The sequence below is a fragment of the Prionailurus bengalensis genome, chromosome E3 (genome assembly GCF_016509475.1).
Source record: "Prionailurus bengalensis isolate Pbe53 chromosome E3, Fcat_Pben_1.1_paternal_pri, whole genome shotgun sequence".
Taxonomy (NCBI): Eukaryota; Metazoa; Chordata; class Mammalia; order Carnivora; family Felidae; genus Prionailurus; species Prionailurus bengalensis.
In genome coordinates this window covers 39752886-39777472 of record NC_057357.1, presented here as the reverse complement: position 1 = coordinate 39777472, position 24587 = coordinate 39752886, and the positions used below count along the sequence as shown (strand labels likewise).

Sequence of the window (24587 nt, the reverse complement as noted above, 5' to 3'; positions counted from 1 at the left end):
GAAAAACTCGAGTCCTTGACCCATAATTTACTAGCTCCATGCCACAGGGCACATTTATTCCATGTGGCTAAAGCTCAGTTTCCTCCCCTGTAAAACAGGGAGAGCACGGGGGTTATGGAAGAGTCTATAGAGAATGCGCGGGTCCCGGTGCTACATCATGTCCCACTGCCCAGAGGAGGTCTGTACCGTGAGGGATGGTGTCAGTGCCGTCTTGGGCAGTTAGACATTGTGCCTTCACGGACAGATGGATTCGTGTTGGGTTTTTTTTATTTTTTTATTTTTTTAACATTTATTATTGAGAGACAGAGAAAGACAGAGCAGAAGCAGGGGAGGGGCAGAGGGAGAGGGAGACACAGAATCTGAAGCAGGTTCCAGGCTCTAAGCTGTCAGCACAGGGCCCGACGCGGGGCTTGGACTCACAAACCGCGAGATCGTGACCTGAGCCGAAGTCAGACGCTTAACCAACTGAACCACCCAGGCGCCCCCGGATGGATTTGTGTTTTAAGTGCCACAGATGCCCTTGGTCTTTTGATAGCGAAAGTGCAAAATTCCTGAAAAGACGGCTTCTCTTGGAGATGCCGAGGCCCCCACAGTCCCCACCCCCGCCCTGCCGTGGCGGGAAGGGGCTTGTGTCGCACGTGGTGCATCAGTGACAAAACCCTTCTCGTTTCTTCCCGCAGCCCACGTAGCCACTGCCTCGGGAGGAATCATCTTCTTCCTCACCTACCTCCCATACCTGTACCTCACTTTCAGCTACTCCCAGAGGACCCACTTCCAAAAGATTGGCTTTTGCCTGCTCTCGAATGTCGCCATGGCACTGGGAGTGCGATTTATCTCCATATTTGAGATAAGAGGTGAGTCCCACCTTTCTCCAAGGGACGCTGCCTCAATGCCCTGTCACCGCTGACGGGCAGAGTGACCTGAGTTCCCATGAGAGCCTCACTGCACTCTTCATTCGGCGTCCTGAGCGTTTCCGACCTGCTCGAAGCTACAGTAGGTTGTAGGACACTTTCACACCACACAGCTCACAGTGTGGTTTGGGAGCAAAACTAAAGCGTATTAATGATTTAGGAGATGATATGACCATGCAGTCGTACAGATATAAAAGATACAGAGTTATGGTGTGCCTGGGTGGCTCCGTCGGTTAAGCGTCCGACTTCAGCTCAGGTCATGATCTCATGGTCCGTGAGTTCGAGCCCCACATTGGGCTCTGTGCTGACAGCTCAGAGCCTGCAGCCTGCTTTGGGTTCTGTGTCTCCCTCTCTCTCTGCCCCTCCCCTGCTTGTTGTCTCTCTCTCTCTCTCAAAAATAAATTAAAACATTAAAAATTAAAAAAAAAGAGATACAGAGTCATGATTCGATTTGGTTCACACTTTCAGAATTTTATGGATAAATGGAGTGCTATCTACATACGTCATGTTCGAGGCTCACAGCCTTCAGGGTCCATCTAGGGGACTTCCCATCAATGGTGTCCTACTTCCAACTCCCACCTGTGGAAGTGCACCCCCAAGTTTTCATCTGTCTTACGTTCTGGGGTCGGAAGGATCCTTCCGAATGCCAGCAGTCACAGCAGAAGATTGCAGCTAGCATATCAAAATGTAGGGACCAGTTGGCCTCAGTAGGCTTTCTGCATGAGACCGTCCTACATTTCCGCAGCACGAAGGTGATCTGCTGTGAACACTCCAGCAAGTGTCTTCGTTGCTCAGTGTTGGCTTTTATCACCAGAGTCCTGGTTCCAGACACTACGGCTTGGCTTAGCAGCAGCAGGGATAGGAATTATATGTGGGACCTAGGTTATGCGTCCTCTTAGGGCAGTTGGGATTACCTTCAACAACCTGCTCAGAGGCACTATCTATCAATAAATGTCTTTAGGTTGGGATGGTCTAAATGGGTGAAGGATGCTTAAAATATAATGGAGGGTGTCAAGTTGACCAGAATTCATTGCAGGTGAGTGGTTTTCTTTAACAAAGCAGTGACGAGACCACACTTTGCAAACGACAACGGGGGAAAAGTAGGTTTAAAACGGTAGCTCCGGGAGCACCTGGGTGGCTCAGTCTGTTAAGCGTCCGACTCTTGATTTCAGCTCAGGTCGTGATATCATGGTTCATGAGATCAAGGTTGGTGAGATCAAGCTGCATGCTGGGCTCAGCGCTCAGCAGGCAGAGCCTGTTTGCGATTCTCTCTCTGTCCCTCTCTCTCCGCCCCTCCCCCCCACTCTCATGTGCACACTCTCTCTCTCTCTCAAAATAAATAAATAAACATAAAAAATGGTACCTCCGATTTCTTCCATGTTAGTGAGTGAATAGGGGAATTTTACAGACCCCCTCTTTTGAAAGCGGGGGGAACTTGGGTGAGCAGTTGGGCTGGATGAGCTTGTGGGTTTGTTCCCACGCTGGGATTCTCTCGGGGAGAGACTGAAACGACACTCGGCAGGGCTACAATGCGGTCCTGACAGCCGTGGGGGTCCGAGCATCCTGGGTGGGCATCCTGGGTGGGCTGAGATGGCCCCGCTCCCACGCCTCTGCCTCCTGCAGTCACTGGGTGTGGACCACCCAGAAAAGGCTGTGAGGAGGCTGACAGCTGAAAGCCCGTTGGCTGCAGCACGCCCGGCAGCTGAGGTGACAGCTTTCGTGAAGGGGGCGGGGCAGGGAAGTACATCCCTGTGTCCTTATACCAACCCCTGATACACGAGACGGCCTTGGGGAAGGTGCCGCGGTGCTGGCTGTATCGTGAAAGAAAAACAAAGGAGAAAATTGCCCCTGCGAGCCTGTTACAAGCTGGTTCTCTGTTGGAGCTGCAGCCCGGATCACCCTGCAGGGGCAGTCCAGGGACCCTCAAGCAGCAGCCCAGGTGCCCGGCAGAGCTGGCCTCACAGGCAAAGCCTCACAGGTTTTCAAGTACAAGGCAGTGAAAAACATAAGGAAATAAACAGCCATGGACAGGAACCAACAGAAACAAGACAAAGTGAAAACAGATTCACAAAGTCCTCACATTTTGGTATTATCAAATCACAGATTATAAAACAATAATGCTCGCGATGGGTTTTTCTTTTCATAAGGCAGGTTTGAAAATATCTGCAAGCAATGAGGACGCAATACTCCTTGGGGGAAATACAAAATACGACCAACCAAGGAGCAAACTTCGTGGATGGGTTACCAGTAGATTCAAAACAGCGGAGGGAGAATTATGACCTGGAAGGAGGTGAGAAGAAACCACGCAGAAGGCAGCAACGAGGACCAAAAGGATTTTAAAATGGCAGGAGAGCTGAAAACTGACGCAGGGAAGAGTGTTTTGCCTCCATTTAAGCAGAGATCCGGCAGGAAACGAGAGAAGGGGCAGAGGAAATGCATCTGAAAAGAGGGTGCCCAGATCTGTCCCCAAACTCAATGTCAGGAAGCCCAGCAAATCCCAGACGAGAGTAATAAGAAATCTACGCTAGGCACATCAGCGTACAGCGGAGCGCAGCAGATGGCAAGAGAAAAATCTTAAAAGTGGCCTGGGGAGCCAAAAGAAAAACTGCTTCTCAGCAGAGCCACGGTGGGGGCCTGAAGACAGTGGCTTCATACACGGGTTGTGTAAAATAACTACAACAACAGCAGCAGCAGTGGCGGCGGCGGCAACGGAGATTCCTTTAGGTTTTATTTTTTTTAATTTTTTAATGTTTATCCATTTCTGACGCAGAGAGAGTGTGTGTGCGTGCACGCAAGTGGAGGAGGGGCAGGGAGAGGGGGAGACACAGAATCGGAAGCAGGCTCCGGGCTCTGAGCTGTCAGCACGCAGCCCAGTGCCCAGCTCAAACCCACAAACTGTGAGGTCATGACCTGAGTCGAAGTCAGACGCTTAAGCGACGGAGCCACCCAGGCGCCCCTAGGTTTTTGTTTTTTGGGTTTTTTTAGAGAGAGAAAGAGCGCGTGCATGCAAGTGGGGGAGAGGGGCAGAGAGAACCTTAAGCAGGCTCCAGGCTCAGCTCAGAGCCTGACACGGAGCTCGAGAGCTCGATCCCACAACCATGGGATCATGACCTGAGCTGAAATCAAGAGTCGGATGCTCAACTGACTGAGCCATGCAGGTGCCCTCCCTTAGGTTTTTATTCTTTATTTTTTTAACAGGTAAAATTTTTTTAACAGGTAAAATTAAAGTGTATAGGAGGGGCTTTAGAGGGGATCATGTCAGAACCCAAAGGGAGTAAATACCTTCCGGAAGGAGAGTAAAGATAATTAAGTTTAGACTTTGCAACATAAAGCAGACCTGGTGATTCATTACTGAGCCAAGCAGGCCAGAAGCAGTGGGTAACTTTTAAACTTAATAGAAGAAAGAGTAACGAAAGGTTGGCTGAGTCCAAAAGCGGCATAAAAGAAGAGAGGACTTTGGTCATACGCCCACCTCCACGGCGTGGGGGCTGGAAGTCGGGGCGCAGGACGGGCACACCCTGTTCAGAACACTCTAGATGGAACGGACATGGCGCAGACCCCTCCCGCACTCACCTTCTTCCTGAATATAATTAGATAAATCGTGGGAGGAAGTCACAGCTAACCCCTACCTGATCCAAACTCTAGACCTGAGCCAAAGTCGGACGCTCAAACGACTGAGTCACCCAGGTGCCCCCTCAAATTAAAAAAAAAAAATTTTTTTTTTTAAATTTTTTTTTCAACGTTTATTTATTTTTGGGACAGAGAGAGACAGAGCATGAACGGGGGAGGGGCAGAGAGAGAGGGAGACACAGAATCGGAAACAGGCTCCAGGCTCTGAGCCATCAGCCCAGAGCCTGACGCGGGGCTCGAACTCACGGACCGCGAGATCGTGACCTGGCTGAAGTCGGACGCTTAACCGACTGCGCCACCCAGGCGCCCCCCCCCAAAAAATTTTAATGTTTATTTATTTTTGAGACAGAGAGAGACAGAGCATGAACAGGGGAGGGTCAGAGAGAGAGGGAGACACAGAATCGGAAGCAGACTCCAGGCTCTGAGCTGTCAGCACACAGCCCGATGCCCGGCTCAAACTCACGGACTGTGAGATCATGACCTGAGCCGAAGTTGGACGCTCAACCGACTAAGCCACCCAGCCACCCCCTCAAATTTAAACGGAAGTACAGAGAGGCAAGAATGGCCAAAACCGCTTCAGGAAGAGCAAGATGGGAAACCTTGTTTTTTCCGGACATGATGATCTATCAGAGAGCAATCATAATTAAGACTGACAAAAAGACTGATAGAACAGAAAACCCAAAGCCAAAGGCACGGGTGAAGGTCGGCAGTGACGCCGACCCCCGGCAGTGGGGGTCAGTAAATGGTGCTGCAGGGACGGGAGGACCTTCTGGGGAAGTTGAAACCGGACCCGCAAATCACAGCACCCACAGGGGTCAATTCCAGCGTCAAAACTCTGTAACGCTCTTGGCGATGATGATATAAAAGAGAACACTCCTATCCTCGAAGCGGGAAAGATTTCTTAAACAAGACGCAAACTAAATGACCGTAAAGGGGGTGGATCTGACGTCGGGGCAGACTAGCGCTGCGAGAGGATGCACCTGCTCTCGAGAACCACGTGGGCTCAGTGTCCACCGCAGCCTTGGAGTCCGCCCTGAGCCCTGCGAGATCTGATTGTCAGGCGCGGTGGAAGGCGACGCTCTCGTGTGGACCAGTTGTGGGATCGCCTGCCAGGAAGGGCCTCAGAGGCCACCTGGCCCTTCTCCCCACGGCAGCTCAGCTCAGCCCAGGTTCCTGGGGTGGGGCGTGGGGGGCCCTGACGTGCCGAATGGGAACAGAACCTCAGGTGCTCAGCAAGCACTTTGAAGTCTGAGGAACAGCGATCTAGCCCGTCTGTACGCTCGCCCGCCCGCACTCGAATCTCTCCCTCGGCGTTGCTGGTTCCCACCACCGCGAGCCTGCTGGCGGACACTCAGTATGTCGGATGCTTTCAGTGAGAAGCCTCGGCCACTTGCACCCAGATTAGACACTGGGCGCCACACAGGCTACTTTCCTCCCTACGCGCCCAGGACCTGGTCCCAAGCCAACTCCTCGGTACCTTCCTGTATTTGTGGAACAGGGATGTGTGATCGCCCACAGCACGCGGGGCCCCGGGGCAGACGCTGCAGATACAGTGATGGGTGAACAGTAACTCGGGCAGGTTCACAGCACAGAGCCCTACCCTCTCCGATCACAGTTAGCTCAGGGTGCCGGGGGGATGGGCACATAACCCGAACGGGGGAGGGGTGCAGGGTAAGGAGACCCCTGGGCAGCCCTCACTTCAGGTGAGAATTAGCCCGGCGGACAAGCCGGGTAACAGGTGCGGAAGCGGGGAGGCGTCTTGGATGACGGCGTCCCTATTCGGTGCCATTGAAAACACTACCACCTTCTGGTAATACTGAAAATGTTTTGTTGTGTGGGAGACACTCACAGCTCTAGCTTGCCCCCCTCCTCTGCCTTGCGTTCGTCCCCTGGCGCCCCAGACATCAACTCTGCAGGCCTGCGGGCGGCGGGAGCGGGACGTCCTGCCGTCCGGGTGCTGACTGCGGCCCTTTCTCCGGGCAGGCACAGGCCTGCAGTGGAAGAACGTGGGCGGCTTCAGCGGGGAGTTTAACTTCTGCCAGGTGCTGCTGATGCTTCTGCTGGACTCCGTCTTGTACGGCGCGGTGGCCGGGTACGTGGAGGCCGTCCTCCCGGGCGAGCATGGTGTGCCCAAGCCCTGGTACTTCTTCGTCATGGTGAGTGCGGGCGCCGCCGCCCTGCAGACCGACGCAGACCGTCCACGGCCTCCCCCCGATACCCTCGCCCGTCGTGGCGGTGTCCCCAATGAAATCCCAAACCCCAGGACACCTAAGTTGGGTCCTCTCAGCCGGATTCACCCCGGAACCTATCAGCTTGCGGTCACCAGGGGAGCACGATTAACGCCCCGCCAGCGGCCCCGTTGTGAAGGGGGTGACCCTGTCTGACGTGCACGGGCACTCGCTCTGGGCCTCTGCGCGGCCGCCCTGCTGGCCCTTCCCAGAGTGTGGACAAGCGCCCGCCCGGTACTTCTCCAGGCCTCGGCCACAGGGAGCCTCCCGGCACGCCGCGAGCCTGGACGGGGCGCGTCCCCGTCGCTCACTCCGTCCTCAGGACCACGAGTTGCAGGCTAGAAAGCAGCTTGTTGTTAGTGGGTCCACGAGCAAGCTGCTTGACGTCTCCAGGCACCACTAAATATTTGGGACCAGGAAACTTGGGGGCTGGAGGGGGAGGGATGTGGAGAACTTGGTTTACCGAAATATTTATCTTCCCGAAGCAGACAGTGGACTCACCCGCACGTGCTAATGTCAGCTGCCTTTCTGTCTAGCCATCCCACTGGCGTGGACAGCCCGTGCCCCTCACGCAGTCGGTGCTCCAGGTGGTGGATCCGGACAGCTCTCCGAAGAGCAAGTTGATTCAGGAAGAGCCTACCAATTTGAAGAAAGGGATTGAAATCCAGCATCTCTACAAGGTATCGGCTCACAAACCTCCTTCCGAGAACTGAAGAAACAGGCGTAGAGGCTTCTGTTTTATTGTTGATGGGGGTTACGAGGCACAATTTCCTGACCGAGGTTTCGTTTCCTCCTGGAATGCTGTCCTCAAAAGAGGAACCTGACGTAAAGTGCCCTGTCTCCTGGGGTGCAGCTAAGTGGAGGAGGGTGGAGGGTCTGGATGATCTCTCTTGAAATAACCCGCCCCCCTCACCCCTGCCTTGCCAGCGCCCCTGCCTGGAGACACCTGGGACACCCTGGGACTCAGCCACTTGCTGGCTGACTTCCATCCTCCACGGTTCACACACCCAGCCACTCGGAGCCCCACCTCTCAGGGCCCGCTTCCAGCTGGGGCATAATTCCCTGTCACCAGCGTTGGCTGATCCCTTCCTGCACGCAGAGCCCCGCGTGACTAGGCAGTGCCGCGACGGGACGCCTGGACACAAGCCCCATGCCGGGGATGTCCCACATTTTCTCCTTTGGCCCCTTCTGTCCTTCAAATGCGATGAGTCCCAAGGAGAGGCGGTTTCCTTGTACTGACAACGCAGCCTTGTCACGCTCACAGCCTTCCTCTGCCTGTGGGAGCTGGAGGGGGAGGAGGCGTCACATCCTGGCCCTGGACAGGATGGCTCCAGCTCCCTCCAGGCATGCCTGCTGCTTCCACAAGCAGGGATTCCCTTTGTGCTCGCACAACAGGCTGTCTGCAGCCACACGGTTCTGGCATGATTTCTGAGGGGGCTTAGCCAGGTAATGCGGGGAAAGGTGTGGTTCTAGAAGCAGGGAGAAATCTCCCTGCCAAGCTCTGAGCCCCTCGTCCTCGAGCTCTGGCCTCCATGGCTCGGGTACCAGGGAGAACCCCCAGGACTGCGCCCCACCCCCGTCAGGCTCCTCACCAGCCCCCTCCACCCCGGTCAGCTAAACCCCGAAAAGAGGGCTCCCTTCTAGATTTCCACTTGGATTCCCACCGATGGGCTGGCAGGGGAACTTGGGGTGGGTCACAGGTTCGTCACAAACGCCACATGTGTGCACGTGCTCCACGGTCAGTCACGCGTTGAATTTTCCGCAGGTCTATCACACAGGAAAGAATAAACATGTAGCAGTCAAAGACCTGACCCTGAATCTGTACCAGGGGCAGATCACTGCTCTCCTGGGACACAATGGAGCCGGCAAAACCACCACGTGCTACGTGCTCACAGGTACCTGTGCGGGGCCAGCCCCTCGAGGAGGAACAGACCCCAAATTCTGTTCCATCTCCCCTCGTTAGATCTCACTGATGTCTTAATACGAAGCATTTGCTGTTTGTTTTTATGCCATCTGTATCCTGTCTGGCTGTTCACGTGACCTTGTAGCAGGAAAAGGAAATCTTTGGCTCTTGCAGCCTGCAGACTCTGATCTCACACGCTATCCAGGAGCTGTGAGCCCTGCCCTATGTGTGTCTTCCCACATAGAACCTTCCGGTACAGGGAGGCACCACTAATCTCCTAACCATGAAATCCATCCATTTGCTTCTGATTGGGGGGGCGGGGGAGATGGCTCAGTTAGGATGAGACCTGGACAATTATTCTACAATTACTTCGGTTTCACAATCATTTTGATGCCTAAATAGTTATTTCACATTCTGTCAGCTAAAACAATAGGCTGCGATGTTTGAGAACTTGTTCACTCTGCAAATATGTATTTCTTGGAGCCTTAACCTGTGTAAAGTTCTGTACAAGACCAACAAGACACATTTCTGAGCTTCAAGGAGCTCTGAGAGCCAAGCAGTCACAGACATCCACCCTGCCAGAGAAACTATCAGCATCTCAGAGGCAGGCTGCCTCGGTTCCCCTCTCAGGCTGCTGTGCACCTTCTCTGGAAGATTCTGACGAGCAGCAAAGGGGAAACTTGGTCTGAGGTTCCGTCGGTCACTCCCCCTCCACGCCCCGTCCCCCGCATCAGGATTTTAGGATCTGAGGCTCAGCCCCACAGGCGCTCACTGGACAGGCTCTGTGGGGGTCAGGACAGGGGACTGAGGCCGGCAGGTTTCCTGGACTGGGGGGCAGTACTGTCTCTAGACGGGGGTCCTTGTCAGATGCAGGCATTGCTGATGCCAGAGGCCTCTCCTCCTGTATGGACTTGAGGTCCTCAGCGCCTGCAGGGTGACCCAGCTAGACCCCCAGGCCACATGACTAAGGTCCTAGTGTTGTTCAAAGACAAAGACGTGAACCGTTTCCCCCGCCACCTGCCCCATACACACACACAGACACACACACGCTCTTCCCGGGTGCTTCCCTCTCTGCTGTTCTCAGCAGTGGTTTCTGTATATGTGTGCTACCTCTGTCTCCCCCATCCCTCTCTCCAGAGAATCTGTTCTGTTCCCTCTGGCCAGTGGTGCTTGGATCAGGGCTTGGCCAAGAACAGCCACGCGGTAAATACTTTTCAACGAATGACTGACTGAATGAATGAATTGACGTAATTGCAAGTCCTGCCACAATGCGGACCACGAATGACCTCTCAGAGGTGAGCCACGGATTTCTACCGGCAGTGACACGGCACAGAAAAAAAGGCCAACGCGGCCTGGAGAAAGTGGCACCGAGCGAGACTGAATAGCCCTGAAGATGCTAAGCCGGGAAGGGAAAGCCTGGCTGAGGGCCCAGGACACTGAACATTGAAGGGCTTCTGTGCATGGAGGCCCCAAAGTTGGCACAGGCCTGTTCTGTATCTGAAACCCCATTCCTCCACCCAGTAAAGCTATGTGGGTTTTGAAAAAAAAAATTCTAGGAGCTATTCTAGTATTGTAACTCTACATAAAAAGACTTACGTATTTAACGTGGAAAGCATCACTGGTTTTCCTCCCCATCCCCCAACCGCAAACAGTCACCGATGCTTTATCGTCCACAGGCAAAATGAAAGATCCCAAAATGCCATCAGTGGGTAATTTGGCAGGAAGTATCAAGAACCTGAAAGTTGTGTCCCCTCTTGGCCACCGAATCTACTGACATTGGTTTGGAGTCAGAAAGTGTGTGGGGAGGAAGGCAGAGTTGAGATCCATGTTCATACTCACGAAACACTGCAAACTACCTAAATACCTAAATACCTACTAGCATGGTGTGAATAAATACGCAGGGTATATTCATAACAATGAAATCCTGTTAGCCTTCACAAATTATATAGATCTCGTTGACGTGGAGAAATGGCCTCAGTAGACTGTTTTGTGAAGAGGCCAGTTAAAAGAACCAGAATTTATATTTCCCAGTTTGCTAGAAACTTAGCATGTGGGACAGCGTACGCATAAGAACGTAAGAACACAGCCGGAAGTATGCAAAACAATGTTAACAGCGGTCGTGTTTACAGGTTGGGATGTGCATAACCTTCGTCTGCTTTGCCCTTCTTCCTTTAACCCTGTTGCAATAGACATCTATGGCCTTTTTCAGTCTGAAAAAATACAACTTAAAATAAGAAAATGAGAATAGGGGGTGCCTGGGTGGCTCAGCCAGTTGAGCGTCCGACTTCGGCTCAGGTCCTGATCTCAAGGCTTGTGAGTTCAGGCCCCGCGTCAGGCTCTGTGCTGACAGCTCAGAGCCCAGAGCCTTCTTCAGATTCTGTGTCTCCCTCTCTCTCTGCCCCTACCCCACTTGTGCTCTCTGTTTCTCTCTCAAAAATAAATAAACATTAAAAAAATGTTTTTAAAGAAACTGATAGTAAAGACAGAGTACACAGATGAGCCGTATACACATCCCCACATGCACCAGGCAGGGGGTGCGATCATTCGCGTGCTCCCTGGGGCTTACTGGGAATTTACACGGAATCAGTCATGGGTCTCAGCTCAAACCTAGTAGACAACCCAAACACCATCGTTCTGAACCACGTTTCCACAGTAGCTCTTAATGCTCATCTCAGTGTAAGCATGACACGCACCCGTGTGTGTCTTCTTCACCGAGGCAGGCTGGTGCTCCTCAGACGTAGGAAGGAGGTCTCCTGCCTCCGCTGCCCCCACACATCCTCACTCACTGTCACAGATCATCTACGCCTCGGATGTTCCCAATCGTGACAAGGCAGAGGCGGCCTGCACGCCAACAAACAGAGAGTGTCCTTACGCCCTTGCTCCGCCGCGTGCTCTGACTGCAGGTGACCTTGGGATATGTCTTCTCCTTGCTCCTAGGTCTTATTCCCCCTTCAAGTGGGTGTGTGTATATCAATGGATATGAAATTTCACGCAATATGGCGGAGATCCGGAAGAGCGTGGGCTGGTGCCCCCAACACGACATCCTGTTTGATGACCTCACCGTAGCGGAGCATCTCTCTTTCTATGCTCAGGTGAGTCTGTGCGCGACAGGCCGTGGCTCCTCTGCGTCCTGGTGGTGGGAAGACAGGCTGTGGCTCCCTGACCCCAACCTCAGAGGGTCCTAAAACCTCTTTTGGACACTGTTCCCCAACCATTCGCGGAGGAGGAGAGGCAAGGGTTATCATTAGGGCAGGGTGATTATAAAGGATACAAGTCGGGACCAGCCGAACGAAGAGACATACACACAGGGTGAGGTCTGGGTGAGTCCCACATGCTGAGCTTCCGTGTCTTCAGGACACATACCCTGCTGGCATGTCGCTGTGCAGGAGGGCAGCTCACTTAACCTTCCAGTGTCCAGTTTTTGGGTTTTTTTTCTATTTTTTAAAAAATATGTTCGGGGCACCTGGGTGGCTCAGTCGGTTAAGCGTCCGACTTCAGCTCAGGTCATGATCTCACAGACCGTGAGTTCGAGCCCCGCGTCGGGCTCTGGGCTGATGGCTCAGAGTCTGGAGCCTGCTTCCGGTTCTGTGTCTCCCTCTCTCTCTGCCCCTCCCCCATTCACACTCTGTCTCTCTCTGTCTCAAAAATAAACGTAAAAAAAAAAATTTTTTTTAATTTTTTCATTTATTTTTGAGAGAGATAGACAGAGTGTGAGTGGGGGAGGGGCAGAGAGCCAGGGAGACACAGAATCCGAAGCAGGCTCCAGGCTCCGATCAGTCAGCACAGAGCCCGACGCGGGCTCGAACTCAAGAGCTGAGAGATCATGGCCTGAGCCGAAGTTGGACGCTTAACTGACTGAGCCCCCCCGGGTGGCCCCAAGTGTCCAGTTTTTCTGGTGGGATTCATCACATAGGCCTGAGTGATGGAATCATGCAGCAGGTGACTGAACTCAGTCTGCAGCTTAGGCAGGCCAGCTGCGCCTGCCGGTCGGAGTCAGCTCATTAGCATAAACTAAGGTGTGGCCCAAGGGTACAGCCCTGAATAACGAGGACACACGCATCCCTCCAAGGGTGTAGAGGCCCCTCCCACTGACTGGGTGAAAAGCCAGCCAAACTCTTGCCTTTGCAACGCTTAGATTTCTCATCTGTGGAACGTCCCCTGGATCCCGGGGGGTGGCTCCCACTTGGTCAGGAGGTATAATCCTTTCCTTCATACGCTGCTGTACTTGGTACTGATGAGACTCATATTCACATGGTTCAAACCCCAAGAGCCTTGCGCCCATCCCTTTCCACGGAGGTAGTAAGTTTCTGGGGTGCAGTTTATGCAGGTAGTAGCAAAATGCCTGTGGGACAGCTGGGCCCCTACCAGGGCGGCGTGGAGGGAAGTCAGGGCACCGGCGCAGCACGCGGAGGGAAGGAGGAGGCGCCAAGGCCGGGAGCCCCTGCTGACGTCCCTGCCCCCGCTGTCTCAGCTGAAGGGCCTGTCCCGCCTCAAGTGCCCCGAAGAGGTCCAGTGGATGCTGCACGCCCTCAGCCTGGAGGACAAGCGGGACTCCCTGAGCAGGTGCCTGAGCGGGGGCCTGAGGCGCAAGCTGTCCATCGGCATCGCCCTCATCGCGGGCTCCAAGGTAGGCGGGCGGGAGGCCCCGGGGCGGGGCGCCCAGCACGGCGGGCGGCCACGGGGAGCCGCCGCCACCCCGCCACCCCGCCACCCCGCCACCCCGCCACCGGCTCCTCGGCCCGGCCCGCAGGTGCTGATGCTGGACGAGCCCACCTCGGGCATGGACGCCGTCTCCAGGAGGGCCATCTGGGACCTGCTGCAGCAGCACAAGAGCCAGCGCACCGTGCTGCTCACCACGCACTTCATGGACGAGGCCGACCTGCTGGGGGACCGCGTGGCCATCATGGCCAAGGGGGAGCTTCAGTGCTGCGGGTCCTCGCTGTTCCTCAAGCAGAAGTACGGTGAGCGGGGCGGGCGGGGCCCCGCGGCCGGCCGGGGCCGGAAAGGGAGGAGGGGGCGCGGGAGCAGACTCAGATCTGGAGGCAGGACACTGACGTCTGAGTTCCGTTCTGTCGGTTCACGGCCTCTCCACCCACGTGGCCAGGGGTTTTATCCTTCTTCCACCGTCCTTTCCCGATGTGACAAGCGGACACTCAGGGACCGTGCTCCTCAAGGACTGAGCCAGCATGTGCGAAGCACCTGTACAGGTGTGGGGTGTTTCTACAAGTGGCTCCCTTGTTTTCCTGGACCCCACGGCCTCCTGTGTCACTGCCGCCCCCATCCTTCCTCTGCCCCCGACCGGGTGACCTCATCCAGCCTGCGGTCATCCCCTCTCCAGCCCAGACCCCTTCCTGAGCTCCCCGTGCGTGGACGCTGCCCGGCTCCCGCAGGCTTGTCCAAACCCTGTGCAGCCCCGGGCTCCCGCACTCTGCCCACAGCACAGGCAGACGATGTCCTCTAGGATCTGGGCCAAAACCTTGCAGGCTCACTGACCCCTCTGTCTGTCAGAGCCCATATCCTATCTGTTCCCAAACCCTGGGGGCCTTCCCTTCCCCCCTCACCTCCACGCCCGTCTAGCACCCTGGACTGCCTTCCATCCTCTCCTGGCCTGGATTGCCACACCTGCCTGCTGACCACCACCACTAACCCCCCCCCCCCCCCCCCCCCCCACCGCTCTGTTGTCAGAATGAGCCTGTCACTCTTCGGCTCAGCCCTGCAGTGACCTCCCCTCCCACCGAGAGCAAAAGCCAGAGTCCTAGGGGTGGCCCACGGGCCGTGCTTGGCCTGGTGTGCCCTGTTTAAAATCATACTCCCTGGGGGCACCTGGGTGGCTCAGTCAGTTGAGTGTCTGACTTCGGCTCAGGACATGATCTCACAGTTCATGAGTTCAAGCCCCGTGTCAGGCTCTGAGCTGTGAGCACAGAACCTGGAGCCTGCTTCGGATTCTGTGTGTCTCTCTCTCTGCCCCTCCCCTATTCATGCTCTGTCCCTCTCAAAAATAAACACAAAAAAAATTTTTTAAATCACATTCCCCAACCCTTCACACCCCATCCCATGTCTGTCTTTCTTGACACATGGCTCATGTCACTAATACTCTATACATTTTCCCCGTGTATCTTACTGTCTGTCTCACACTCCTTTAATGAAGGCCCATGAGAGCAAGAACTCCTGACTAGTACCTAGAACAGTGCCTGTCTCATCGCAAGGGCTTGAGAAATGTTTGTTGAGTGGCCCCATCGCCAGCATCACGCTAACAAGTGTCACTAGTGTCAGAAAGGACGTTCAAAACGCCAAAAGCATGATGTGATTATTACAGAGGTAGCCTTGTTCTTCACGTTGATGTGCAAGGCCTCTGCCAAGTCAGCTGCCCTCCATACAGCCCTCTGCCACGTCGGCCAGCATCGCTAAGTCCGTCATTACCACCTCCGGTCACGGAGGAGAAGGCCAGACCCTCCAGAATACCGGCCTTCAGAGGCCAGTTCGTTGTGTGAAAACAACTCCACCCCACGGGGCCCTCCAGCTCCACGTTCCCAGGGAGCCGCCCCTTCTGACCTACAGAAAAAGTAAGTGCAGCTACAAAGAGTAAGATTATTTCAGGCTCTTTGAAATGTTGTTTCAGGTGCAGGATATTACATGACTTTAGTGAAGAAACCTCACTGTAGCACAGAGAAGATTGCCCATCTGATTTATCACCACATACCCAATGCGGTTTTGCAGTCCAGCATTGGAGAAGAATTAACGTTTATTCTTCCTAAAAAGAGCATGCCCAGGTGCGGACCCCAGGGGGCGGGAGTACCTGTGTGCGTGTACGGGAGTACCTGTGAGCGTGCACGGGAGTGCCTGCGTGCATGCACGGAGTGTTCAGAGCCATGTCCTCAACAAGAGCTCTCTGTTCTGTGAGGGTCTGGACCCCCAGGCCTTTGGTACCTCCTGGAGAGACAGCACACTCCAGCCTAAGCACACTTGAAAATATGGGGCTCTGATCATGTCACCTCCATCCTTTAAAGCCCTCGATGGCTCCCAGAAGCCTTCAGGTTAAAGTCAAATTCTTAAATATGGCTTTACAGGGGCCCTTTTATTGGGTGACTGAGCTCAGATGAAGGTTTTACCTGGTTTTCTTTAATTATTTCAGACCCCGGATAGGTTCCCGGCACCCCCCCCCCCAACACCCCGTCCTCTGCATCATGTTGTTCTCAAGTAGGAATCTTACCTCCTACTTCACTATGAAGTCGAGACCCAGCAAACCAGAACTCCGTCTCACTCCCACACAAGCCCACACTCGCTCCTTTCTTCCTTCCATCTCTTAACAGCCCAGAACGTGTCCCCTTCCTGCTGAAGGCTCACCCTTCAGCCCCAGCTGCGGGTCTACCCACCTTGCGTTCTCAGGAACGCACCTGCTTGACTCACCCCGCCCATCCACACCATCAACTCCTGTCTCCACTGGGTCATTTCCAGGAGCACCCGAACTCCCCACCACCCTCTCCCCAGCCCCCGGCCCCCACCGTTATATACTTTCTGTCTCTAAGATCTGGACTGCTCTCACTGCCTCTTAGGAGTGCCAGCATGCACTTTCCCATTGGCTTTTGGATCTGTCCTTTCGTGACTGGCTTAGATCACTAAGCACAGTGTCCTCAAGGTTCAATGTTGTGGCGTCTTGCAGAATTTTCCTCCTCCTTAAGGCTGAATATTTTTCCCTTACACACACACACACACACACACACACACACACACACCCCACGTTCTTTATCCATAGCGGACATGTGGGTTGCTGCCACATGTTAGCTATTGTGAATAATACTGCCATGAACATGGGTGTACGAGTATCCATTCACGACCCTGCTTCCCATTCTTTGGTGTATATTTCCTCGCCATTCATAGGTCTTCTTTGAAGCAATGTCTATTGCCCATTAAAAAAAAAAACTTTTATTTATTCAGTAATGTCTACACCCAGCATGGGGCTCGAATTCACGACCCAGAGGTCGAGAGTTGCGTGCTCTTCTACCTGAGCCAGGTGCCCCCTGTTGCCCATTTTTGAATCGAGTTGTTCTTTGCGTCGAGTGGTAGGAATTTTCTATATATTCTGGATATTATCCTTGATTAGATATAGCATTTGCAATATTCTCTTCCATCCAGTGCGTTGTCTTTTTATTTTAAATGTTTCATTTATTTTTGAGAGACAGAGTGTGAGCAGGGGAGGGGCAGAGAGAGAGAAGGACAGAGGATCTGAAGCAGGCTCTGCTCTGACAGCAGACAGCCCGACGTGGGGATCGAACCCACTGGGCTGCCTTTTTACTCTGATGATAGTGTTTCTTGCTGCACAGTTGTTGCTTTTTAACTTTCATGACATCTGATTTGCTCATTTTTTTCTTGTGTTACCATGCCCTTGGTGACACATCCAAGAAGTTACCGCCAGATCCCATGTCATGAAGCTCTGTCCCATGTTTCCTCCTGAGAGTCGATTTTAGGTCTTACGTTTAGGTCCTCGATCTATTTTGAGTTAGTTTTTGTATGTGGTGTTATGTAGGGTCCCATGTCATGCTGTTGCGTGGGGATGTCCAGTTTTCCCAGCCCCACCTGTTGAAAAGACTGTCCTTTTCCCCTCACTGAATGGTCTTGGCAACTTCGTCGAAAACCATTTGACCATAAATGCGAGGACTTATTTCTAGGCTCTCTGTACTTTTCCATCTATGCGTCCGTCTGCCTTTGTGCCAATATTGCCCTGCTTGGATTGCTGTCGCTTCTTAGATGGCCAGGGAGCGTGAGTCCTCCAGTTTTGTTCTCCTTTGAGATTGTTTTGGTATTCAGGGTCCTTTGAGATTCCATATGAATTTGAGGATGGCATTTTCTACGTCTGCAAACAACATCACTGCTTTTTTGGTAGGGACTGCACTGGATCTGCAGATTTCTCCAGCTGGTATTGACATTTTAACAAAATTAAGTCTTCCAGTCTGTAAACAGGGGCTGTGTTTCCATGTATTTACAACTTCTTTCATTTCCTTCAGCAACGTTTTATAGTTTTCATCGTAAAAGTCTTTGACTTCCTTGATTACGCTGATTCCTAAGAATTTTTTTTTGATCCTATAGGAAATGGGGTTATTTTTATAATTTCCTTTTCAGATCTGTTCATTGTATTTAGAAATGCAATGGATTTTTGCGCGCTGACTTTGTCTCCTGCTACTTTGCTGAATTTGCTTATTAGTTCTAACAGCTTTTTTGTAGCATCTTAGAGTTTTCTACATATAAGATCATGTCATCTGCAAACAGATAATTGTACTTCTTCCTCTCCAGTTTGGATGCTTTTTACTTTTTTTCTTGCCTGACGGCTCTGACTACAGCTTCCAGTGGCACGCACATCAGACAGATTCTGCCAGCGCTGACGCCGTGCCAGGGGAGGGGCACATTCCGGGTCCCTCCCACTCTGCCGTCTTCCTGGCATCCCTGTCTCACACGTAGGCCCTCAGCCATGACCCAGCCTCCCCAAAACACAAGCGGCGGAGTTAAATTAGCGCTTGATTACAAAACGATACCTGGAAAATCCACAAATATTTGGAAATGCAACACCACACTTCTGAACAGCTTATGGGTCAAAGAGGAATTAGTAATGATTCGGGGGGTGCTTGGGTGGCTCAGTTAAGCATCTGACTCTTGATTTCGGCTCAGGTTATGATCCCACGGTTGTGATATCGAGCCCCACATCTGGCTCCATGCTCAGCACATGCTCAGCACTTAAGAATCTGCTTAAGATTCTCTCTCTCTCTCTCTGTTTCTCTGCTCCTCCTCCACTCTCTCTCTCTAAAAAAGGAAGAGAGAGAGAGAGAGAGGGGAAGCTCAATACAGAGAAGGAAAGAAATAATAAATACGAGGAGAGCAAATGATGAAATAAGAAGCAAAAGAAAAAATCGAGAAATCTAAAATTGCCAGACATTGTTTATTAAAAATATTAATAAAAGTGACAAGCCTCCGCCAAAGCCATTAAAGAAAAAAAGAAGAAAAGACAAGAACCAGCCACAGGAATGAACAGACCATTCTGTACACCAACTGCACAGTCAGGATGGGACATGGAGAAAAGATCACAGACAAATTGGATTTGGATACAACAGGCTGATTCCTTGAAAAACACAATCCGCCAAAACTGACACCAGGTGGGAAAGACGAGGACGAATCACCGTGCATCTACTGGCAAGATAAAATTTGCAACGACAAACGTTCCCGAAAAGAAAATGCCAGGTCCCATCAAACGCCGAGGAAATTTAAAAAAAAGAGAGAGAGAGAGAAAGGAGCAGCTCCCAACCCGTTTAAGGGCATGAGTCTCCAGTAGCAAAACTCTGGCACATGAACACGAACACAAAGCCTTTAGCAAAATTACGAGCCGGCGAATGGACCTACCTGGGGATCCCAGGACGGCTTCGAACCCAGGTCTGGGACCTCAGAGGGGATTCCCGGAAAGCCTTCCAACTGGGACCAGTGGGCAGCACATGGACGTGATCCTCCCGGGCACGGTGGCCCAGGGCTCCGAGAAACCACGACAGAGCCCGTGGGCTTCCTCTGACCCAACCCCCATCACATCCACCCAAATGTCGGTCAGCAGGAGAACCAGCACTCACACTGGGGCTTATTGTTTTTGGTGAACACTCACCCACAGAGACACACAGTAAACAATAATACACTAGCAATGCACGCAAACCACACGGTCAAACCTCAGAAACAAGTTGCATAGAGGAAACCAGACCCAAAGTAGACGAAGATTCCACTTATGTGAAGACAAAGACCGGGTATGGGGAACCTCTGGTGGTGGAAATAGAGACACTGGTCATCTGCGGGGAGGAGACGGAACCTTCTGGAGGGGGCAGCAGGAGCACTGTGTAGGGTGACGGAAAGGCCCACCTCCTGGGGCACCCGGGTGGCTCAGTCGGTTGGGGGTCCGACTTCAGCTCAGGTCATGATCTCACAGTTCGTGAGTTTGAGCCCCACATCGGGCTCTGCACTAGCAGCTTAGAGCCTGGAATCTGCTTCAGATTCTGTGTCTCCCTCTCTCTCTGCCCCTACCCCACTCACATTCTGTCTCTCTCTGGAAGATAAACATTAAAAATATTTTTTAAAAAAGTAACATCACCTCTTGACTGACACGAGAACAAGGCATCTCACTACGTGAAAACTTTGCTCCAATTTTGCTCCAATTTTTCAGAAGGGACATACTGACTTTGTTGCAAGACAGTAGCAATCCATGAGCACAATTTCAGTAAACGGACACTGAACACACAGCACAGGCCGGCTGCTCTGCAAGGTGTCCTTACGTTCACTGTGCTCTTTACGACTCGGTGCATGAGGTAGTCTCTACCCTACAGATGAGGAGAGACTTGGGACGTGAAAGAGCTAGCCCAGAGTCACACAGCCAGGCAGCAGCAGAGTCCGCACATAGACCCAGCCACAGTCAGTGCACTGTGCAAGCTCTTAACGCACTGCCGCCCTTGGGGGTGGACGAGAACGCCGTGCAGCCTCATGAGGGCATCGGGCATGCGAGCAGGGTTTCTTACAGGCACTTTGCCGTCCTGGACACTGGGCTGTGAGGGAGCAGATAGGAGATTGTGGGTTTCTTAATATCACACAAAAAGCCACGATCCATTCATGCATGCACGAGGAAGGGTTTGAGATCAGCAGGTTGTTAAGAATTAGCTCCTTTCCTCATTTACCCTAACAGTAGGAAAACAAAAACAAAAAAGAGCACTCACTGTCTTTGGAGAGAACGGCCTGGGTTTTGTGTCCTGTCTCCGCTGTGTGGTCTTGGGGAAGTCACTTAACCTCAGCACTGTCTTCAAAGAGCTGTGGAGACAATTGACGGAGTTCATAGGTGGAAAAGGGCTTGGAACGGCCACTGGCCCTTCGTCAGCACTCCAAAAAGAGTAGGAAAGAGATGGAATGATATTCGCACAACGTGCGAGGTGTGTGTGCGATTTACCCTCACAGAAACATTCTGGAGTAAATGCTGTCACCCTCACCCTCACCGGTTCAAGTTCAGAGTCCTGAAGCTAGAGGGCGACCAAGTTGAGATTTGAACAAGGTCCATCTCGACTCCACAGCCCCCGCTCTTTGCCCTGAGGAAAGCTCAGGGTGACGGTGATGGCGGGGCGGGGGGGGGGGGGGGTCCCCTCGCACCCGTGAGGAATAAAACCTCTCTTCCCTTCCAGGTTTGCACCTCTATTTACCGAGTTGGAACAGAGGCAGGTGGAGCTGGGGATCGCCAGCTTCGGGGCCTCGGTCACCACCATGGAGGAGGTCTTCATTCGGTAAGCAAGGGTGAAACTGTCACGCATCTACCCATGGACCGGAGCCCAGCTCCTCCTCAGAGCGCCCTTGCTGGGCGGCCTCCCAGCCTCTGACGAGGACTTCCAGCGATAGGGGTACGGCTTAACAGAGAAAGCGTTGAACGCAATACCACTTTCTAGGAGTGGCGTTATCATGTGGGATGTCGTTGACTATAATTGACTCAGCTGGTTTATGCGGCTCTGGAGTTGGCCTATTGGTCTGATTTTTTTTTTTAATGTTTATTAAACATTATTAAACTGAGCCTCTGGCTCAGTTTTCTTCCGGAGTTCCTGGACTTCTTGTGTGCTCTGGATAGAGGTCCTCTGTCGGGTACGTTTTCTTCCCAGCCCGTGGTTGGCCTGTTCCTATTTTCGGAGCCCACCTGTAGGTCAGAGTCATGCTGCTACTCTCTCCTCTAGGAACGTTACCATTTTAGCTTCCACATTAGATCTGTGACCCCCCCGGTGTTAACTTTTCTGTGCAGTGTGACAAGAGGCTGAGGTTCATTTTCTTTTTTCAGTTCATTTATTTATTTGGGGGAGGGGGCGAGGGGCAGAGAGAGAAGGAGAGACAGAATCCCAAGCAGGCTGCATGCTGTCAGCACAGAGCCCGACTCAGGGCTCGAACTCAGGAACTGTGAGATCATGACCCGAGCTGAAGTTTGACGCTTAACCAGCTGAGCCACCCAGGCGCCCCAAGGTTTATCTTCTTGCACGTGGGTACCCAGTCGTGACGGAACCACTTGGCGAAGAGACTTCTTTCCAGACTGAGTTGTTTGGATGCCTTCACCAAAAATCAATTGACTGCATATGTCCATTTCTATGCCCCCCTCTTCTGCCCCACGCCAGACCCACGCGGTCGAGATTACCGCAGCTTTACAAAGGACATCTTGAAGTCAGGTAGTAGATAGTTTCTCCGGTTCTGTTTTTTGAAGATGGTTTTGGCCATTATAGGTCGTTTGGGCTAACATGTAAATTTAAAAATAAACTTGTCAGTTTCTATTAAAAAAAAAAAAAAAGAACTTGTTGGAAAGCTGGCTCATCGGACACAGCAGAAACACCACGCTAATGCAAGGTGTGAACAGTACGGAAAAGTCGGCAGCAGGGGAGAGAAGAAGTATATGGGAACTCTGTGCTTTCTGCTCAGTTTTTCTGCAAACCTAAAACCATCTAAAACACAGAGTCTTTTTTTTTTAACCTGCTGGGAATATAACCGGTACTAGGTTGAATGTATATATCAATTTGGGGACAATGGACATCTGAAACATGCACTGTGCCAATCCACAGGTACTCTACACAGCCTCCTTTATCTGGGAGGTCGTCTATAATTTTTATCAGCCATCTCTTGCATTTTCCAGAAGCTCTGCCTATCTTTTATTAAACTTATTCCTAAGTATTTCAATTTTTTTCAAGGGGATGGAAATGGATCTCTCAATTTCATTTCCAATCACTTGCTGCAGATCTAGAAATCATTTTTTAAGTTATTGATATCTAAAAATATTGCTTAACTCAGTAGTTCAAACAATTTTGGGTTGACTTCCTTAGTATTTTGGATAGGACCATCATGTCATTTAAAGACAGTTTTAGGGGTGCCTGGGTGGCGCAGTCGGTTAAGCGTCCGACTTCAGCCAGGTCACGATCTCGTGGTCCGTGAGTTCGAGCCCTGCGTCGGGCTCTGGGCTGACGGCTCAGAGCCTGGAGCCTGTTTCCGATTCTGTGTCTCCCTCTCTCTCTGCCCCTCCCCCGTTCATGCTCTGTCTCTCTCTGTCCCAAAAATAAATAAACGTTGAAAAAAAAATTTTTAAGACAGTTTTACTTCATATTTTCCAGGCTTCATGCCTTTTGCTTGCTTATCTCACTGCGAGGGGCCTCAGCATAACACTGAGTCCAAGCAGAGAGGGGGGACGTCCTCGACTGGTTAGGCAGAAGCACTTCCTTGTAAGATAGTTTTTATATAGTTTATTTTCAGCCATACATATATTCAACTACGGATCTGAGATATAAATTTCCCTTTGAGCTTCACGTGCCTGCGTCGCACAGTTGTTTGATATGTAATCTTTTCTTCCCCATCCAGTTAGAAATATGTTTAATTTTCTATTGTGGTTTCCACTCTGACCTGTGGTTTATTTAGAACTGTGTTTCTTAATTTCCAAACTCGTGGAGAGTTTTGTTTTTTTTACTGTTCCTATTCAGGGGCACCCGGGGGCTAAGTCAGTTAAGCATCTGACTCTTGATTTCAACTCAGGTCATGATCTCACAGTTCATGGGTTCGAGCCCCGCATCAGGCCCTGTGCTGACAGCTCAGAGCGTGGAGCCTGCTTGGGATTCTCTCCCCCCCACCCGCAGCTCCCTGCCCTCCATTCCGCTCATGCGTGTGCGCTCTCTCCTTCTCTCAAAAATAAATAAACTTAGAAAATGTTTTCTTGCTTTATTTTGCCTTGTCTTGTTAATATATGTGATTTCTAACCCAATTTCACTGTGGCCCGAGTACATACTCTGTATAGCCTCCTTCTTTCAAAATGCTTGAGTCTGTGGCTCACCTTGCCTTCCATTTTTGTAAAATGTCCTATGTTCTTGAAAGAACGTGCATCCTGCAGTGGCTGGGTGCAGTCTTTTGTGTATGGCGACTAGGTCTGACTGTTAATCGTGGTGTACAAATCTCCTGTGTCTTTTTAAAAAAATGATTATCTGCCTGTTCTCTGGGTTCCTAGAGGTAACACGCTGATTTTAACTTTGTCCAGTTTTGCTTTGTTTTTAAGCGACTGCATCAGGTGCCTACACATTTAGAATTGTTAACATATTTTGCTGGTAAGCCCAACAACTGAACATCCATCTAGTTGTATATACTAGCTTTGTTTTGGTTCAGAGTCGTGAGTAGGTTCTTGTCCACCCATTTGCATTCGGTCTTCCCGTGGCCGTATTTTAAGTGCACTTCTTGTCAACAGCGAATCGCTGAAATTTCAGAAAACAACGAACCTTGGGGCCTTGACAACTGATGAAAATCCCAGTTCACTGGGTTGCAAATCTGCCATATTACTGGCTGTTTTCTGTTTGCCTACCAGGTCCACATTCACTTTCTATTTCTGTTCCAACTTTGGGGTGCACTTAATATTTTTTAAATGTTTATTTTATTTTGAGAGAGACAGAGCAGTGTGCGTGTGAGCAGGTCAGGGGCAGAGAGAGGGTGAGACACGGGGCTGGATCCCACGAACCGTGAGATCATGACCCTAACCGAAATCAAGTCAAGACGCTTAACTGAGTGAGCCAAGCAGGAGCCCCTAATCCATATCTATCTATCTATCTATCTATCTATCTATCTATCTATCTATATCTATCTTTTAGTTTGTATTTTTTCCTCCATTAATTTCAAATTTGTAAATTATGTTCTCCTTCTCTTAGTGGTTATCCTAAGATTACCACGTACACTCATAACCTATCACAGTTTACCATAAACGCGTAGGCTCAGTGCGTTCCAGACGACACAGGCCCACTGCTCCTTCAACTACCCCGACTCTACCTCCAGAGTTATGTACCATTTGGTTTGTGTATTTCAATCCTGTACATATTTTAAAACCCATCATATGTCATGATGTTTTGGGCCATCGGTATTCAC

General features: G+C 51.6%; 1 protein-coding gene across 1 annotated transcript in view; it reads left to right on the top strand.

Moving 5' to 3' along the window:
* Positions 1 to 24587, top strand: part of LOC122471180 (ATP-binding cassette sub-family A member 17-like) — a 74747-nt gene that overhangs the window by 17015 nt on the left and 33145 nt on the right. The window contains exons 8-16 of the mRNA XM_043559470.1: positions 681 to 854; positions 6525 to 6919; positions 7306 to 7449; positions 8535 to 8664; positions 11610 to 11764; positions 13144 to 13299; positions 13423 to 13633; positions 15292 to 15442; positions 20858 to 20956. Coding sequence (XP_043415405.1) covers positions 681 to 854; positions 6525 to 6919; positions 7306 to 7449; positions 8535 to 8664; positions 11610 to 11764; positions 13144 to 13299; positions 13423 to 13633; positions 15292 to 15442; positions 20858 to 20956 — 1615 coding nt within the window. The remainder of the gene's footprint in view (positions 1 to 680; positions 855 to 6524; positions 6920 to 7305; positions 7450 to 8534; positions 8665 to 11609; positions 11765 to 13143; positions 13300 to 13422; positions 13634 to 15291; positions 15443 to 20857; positions 20957 to 24587) is intronic.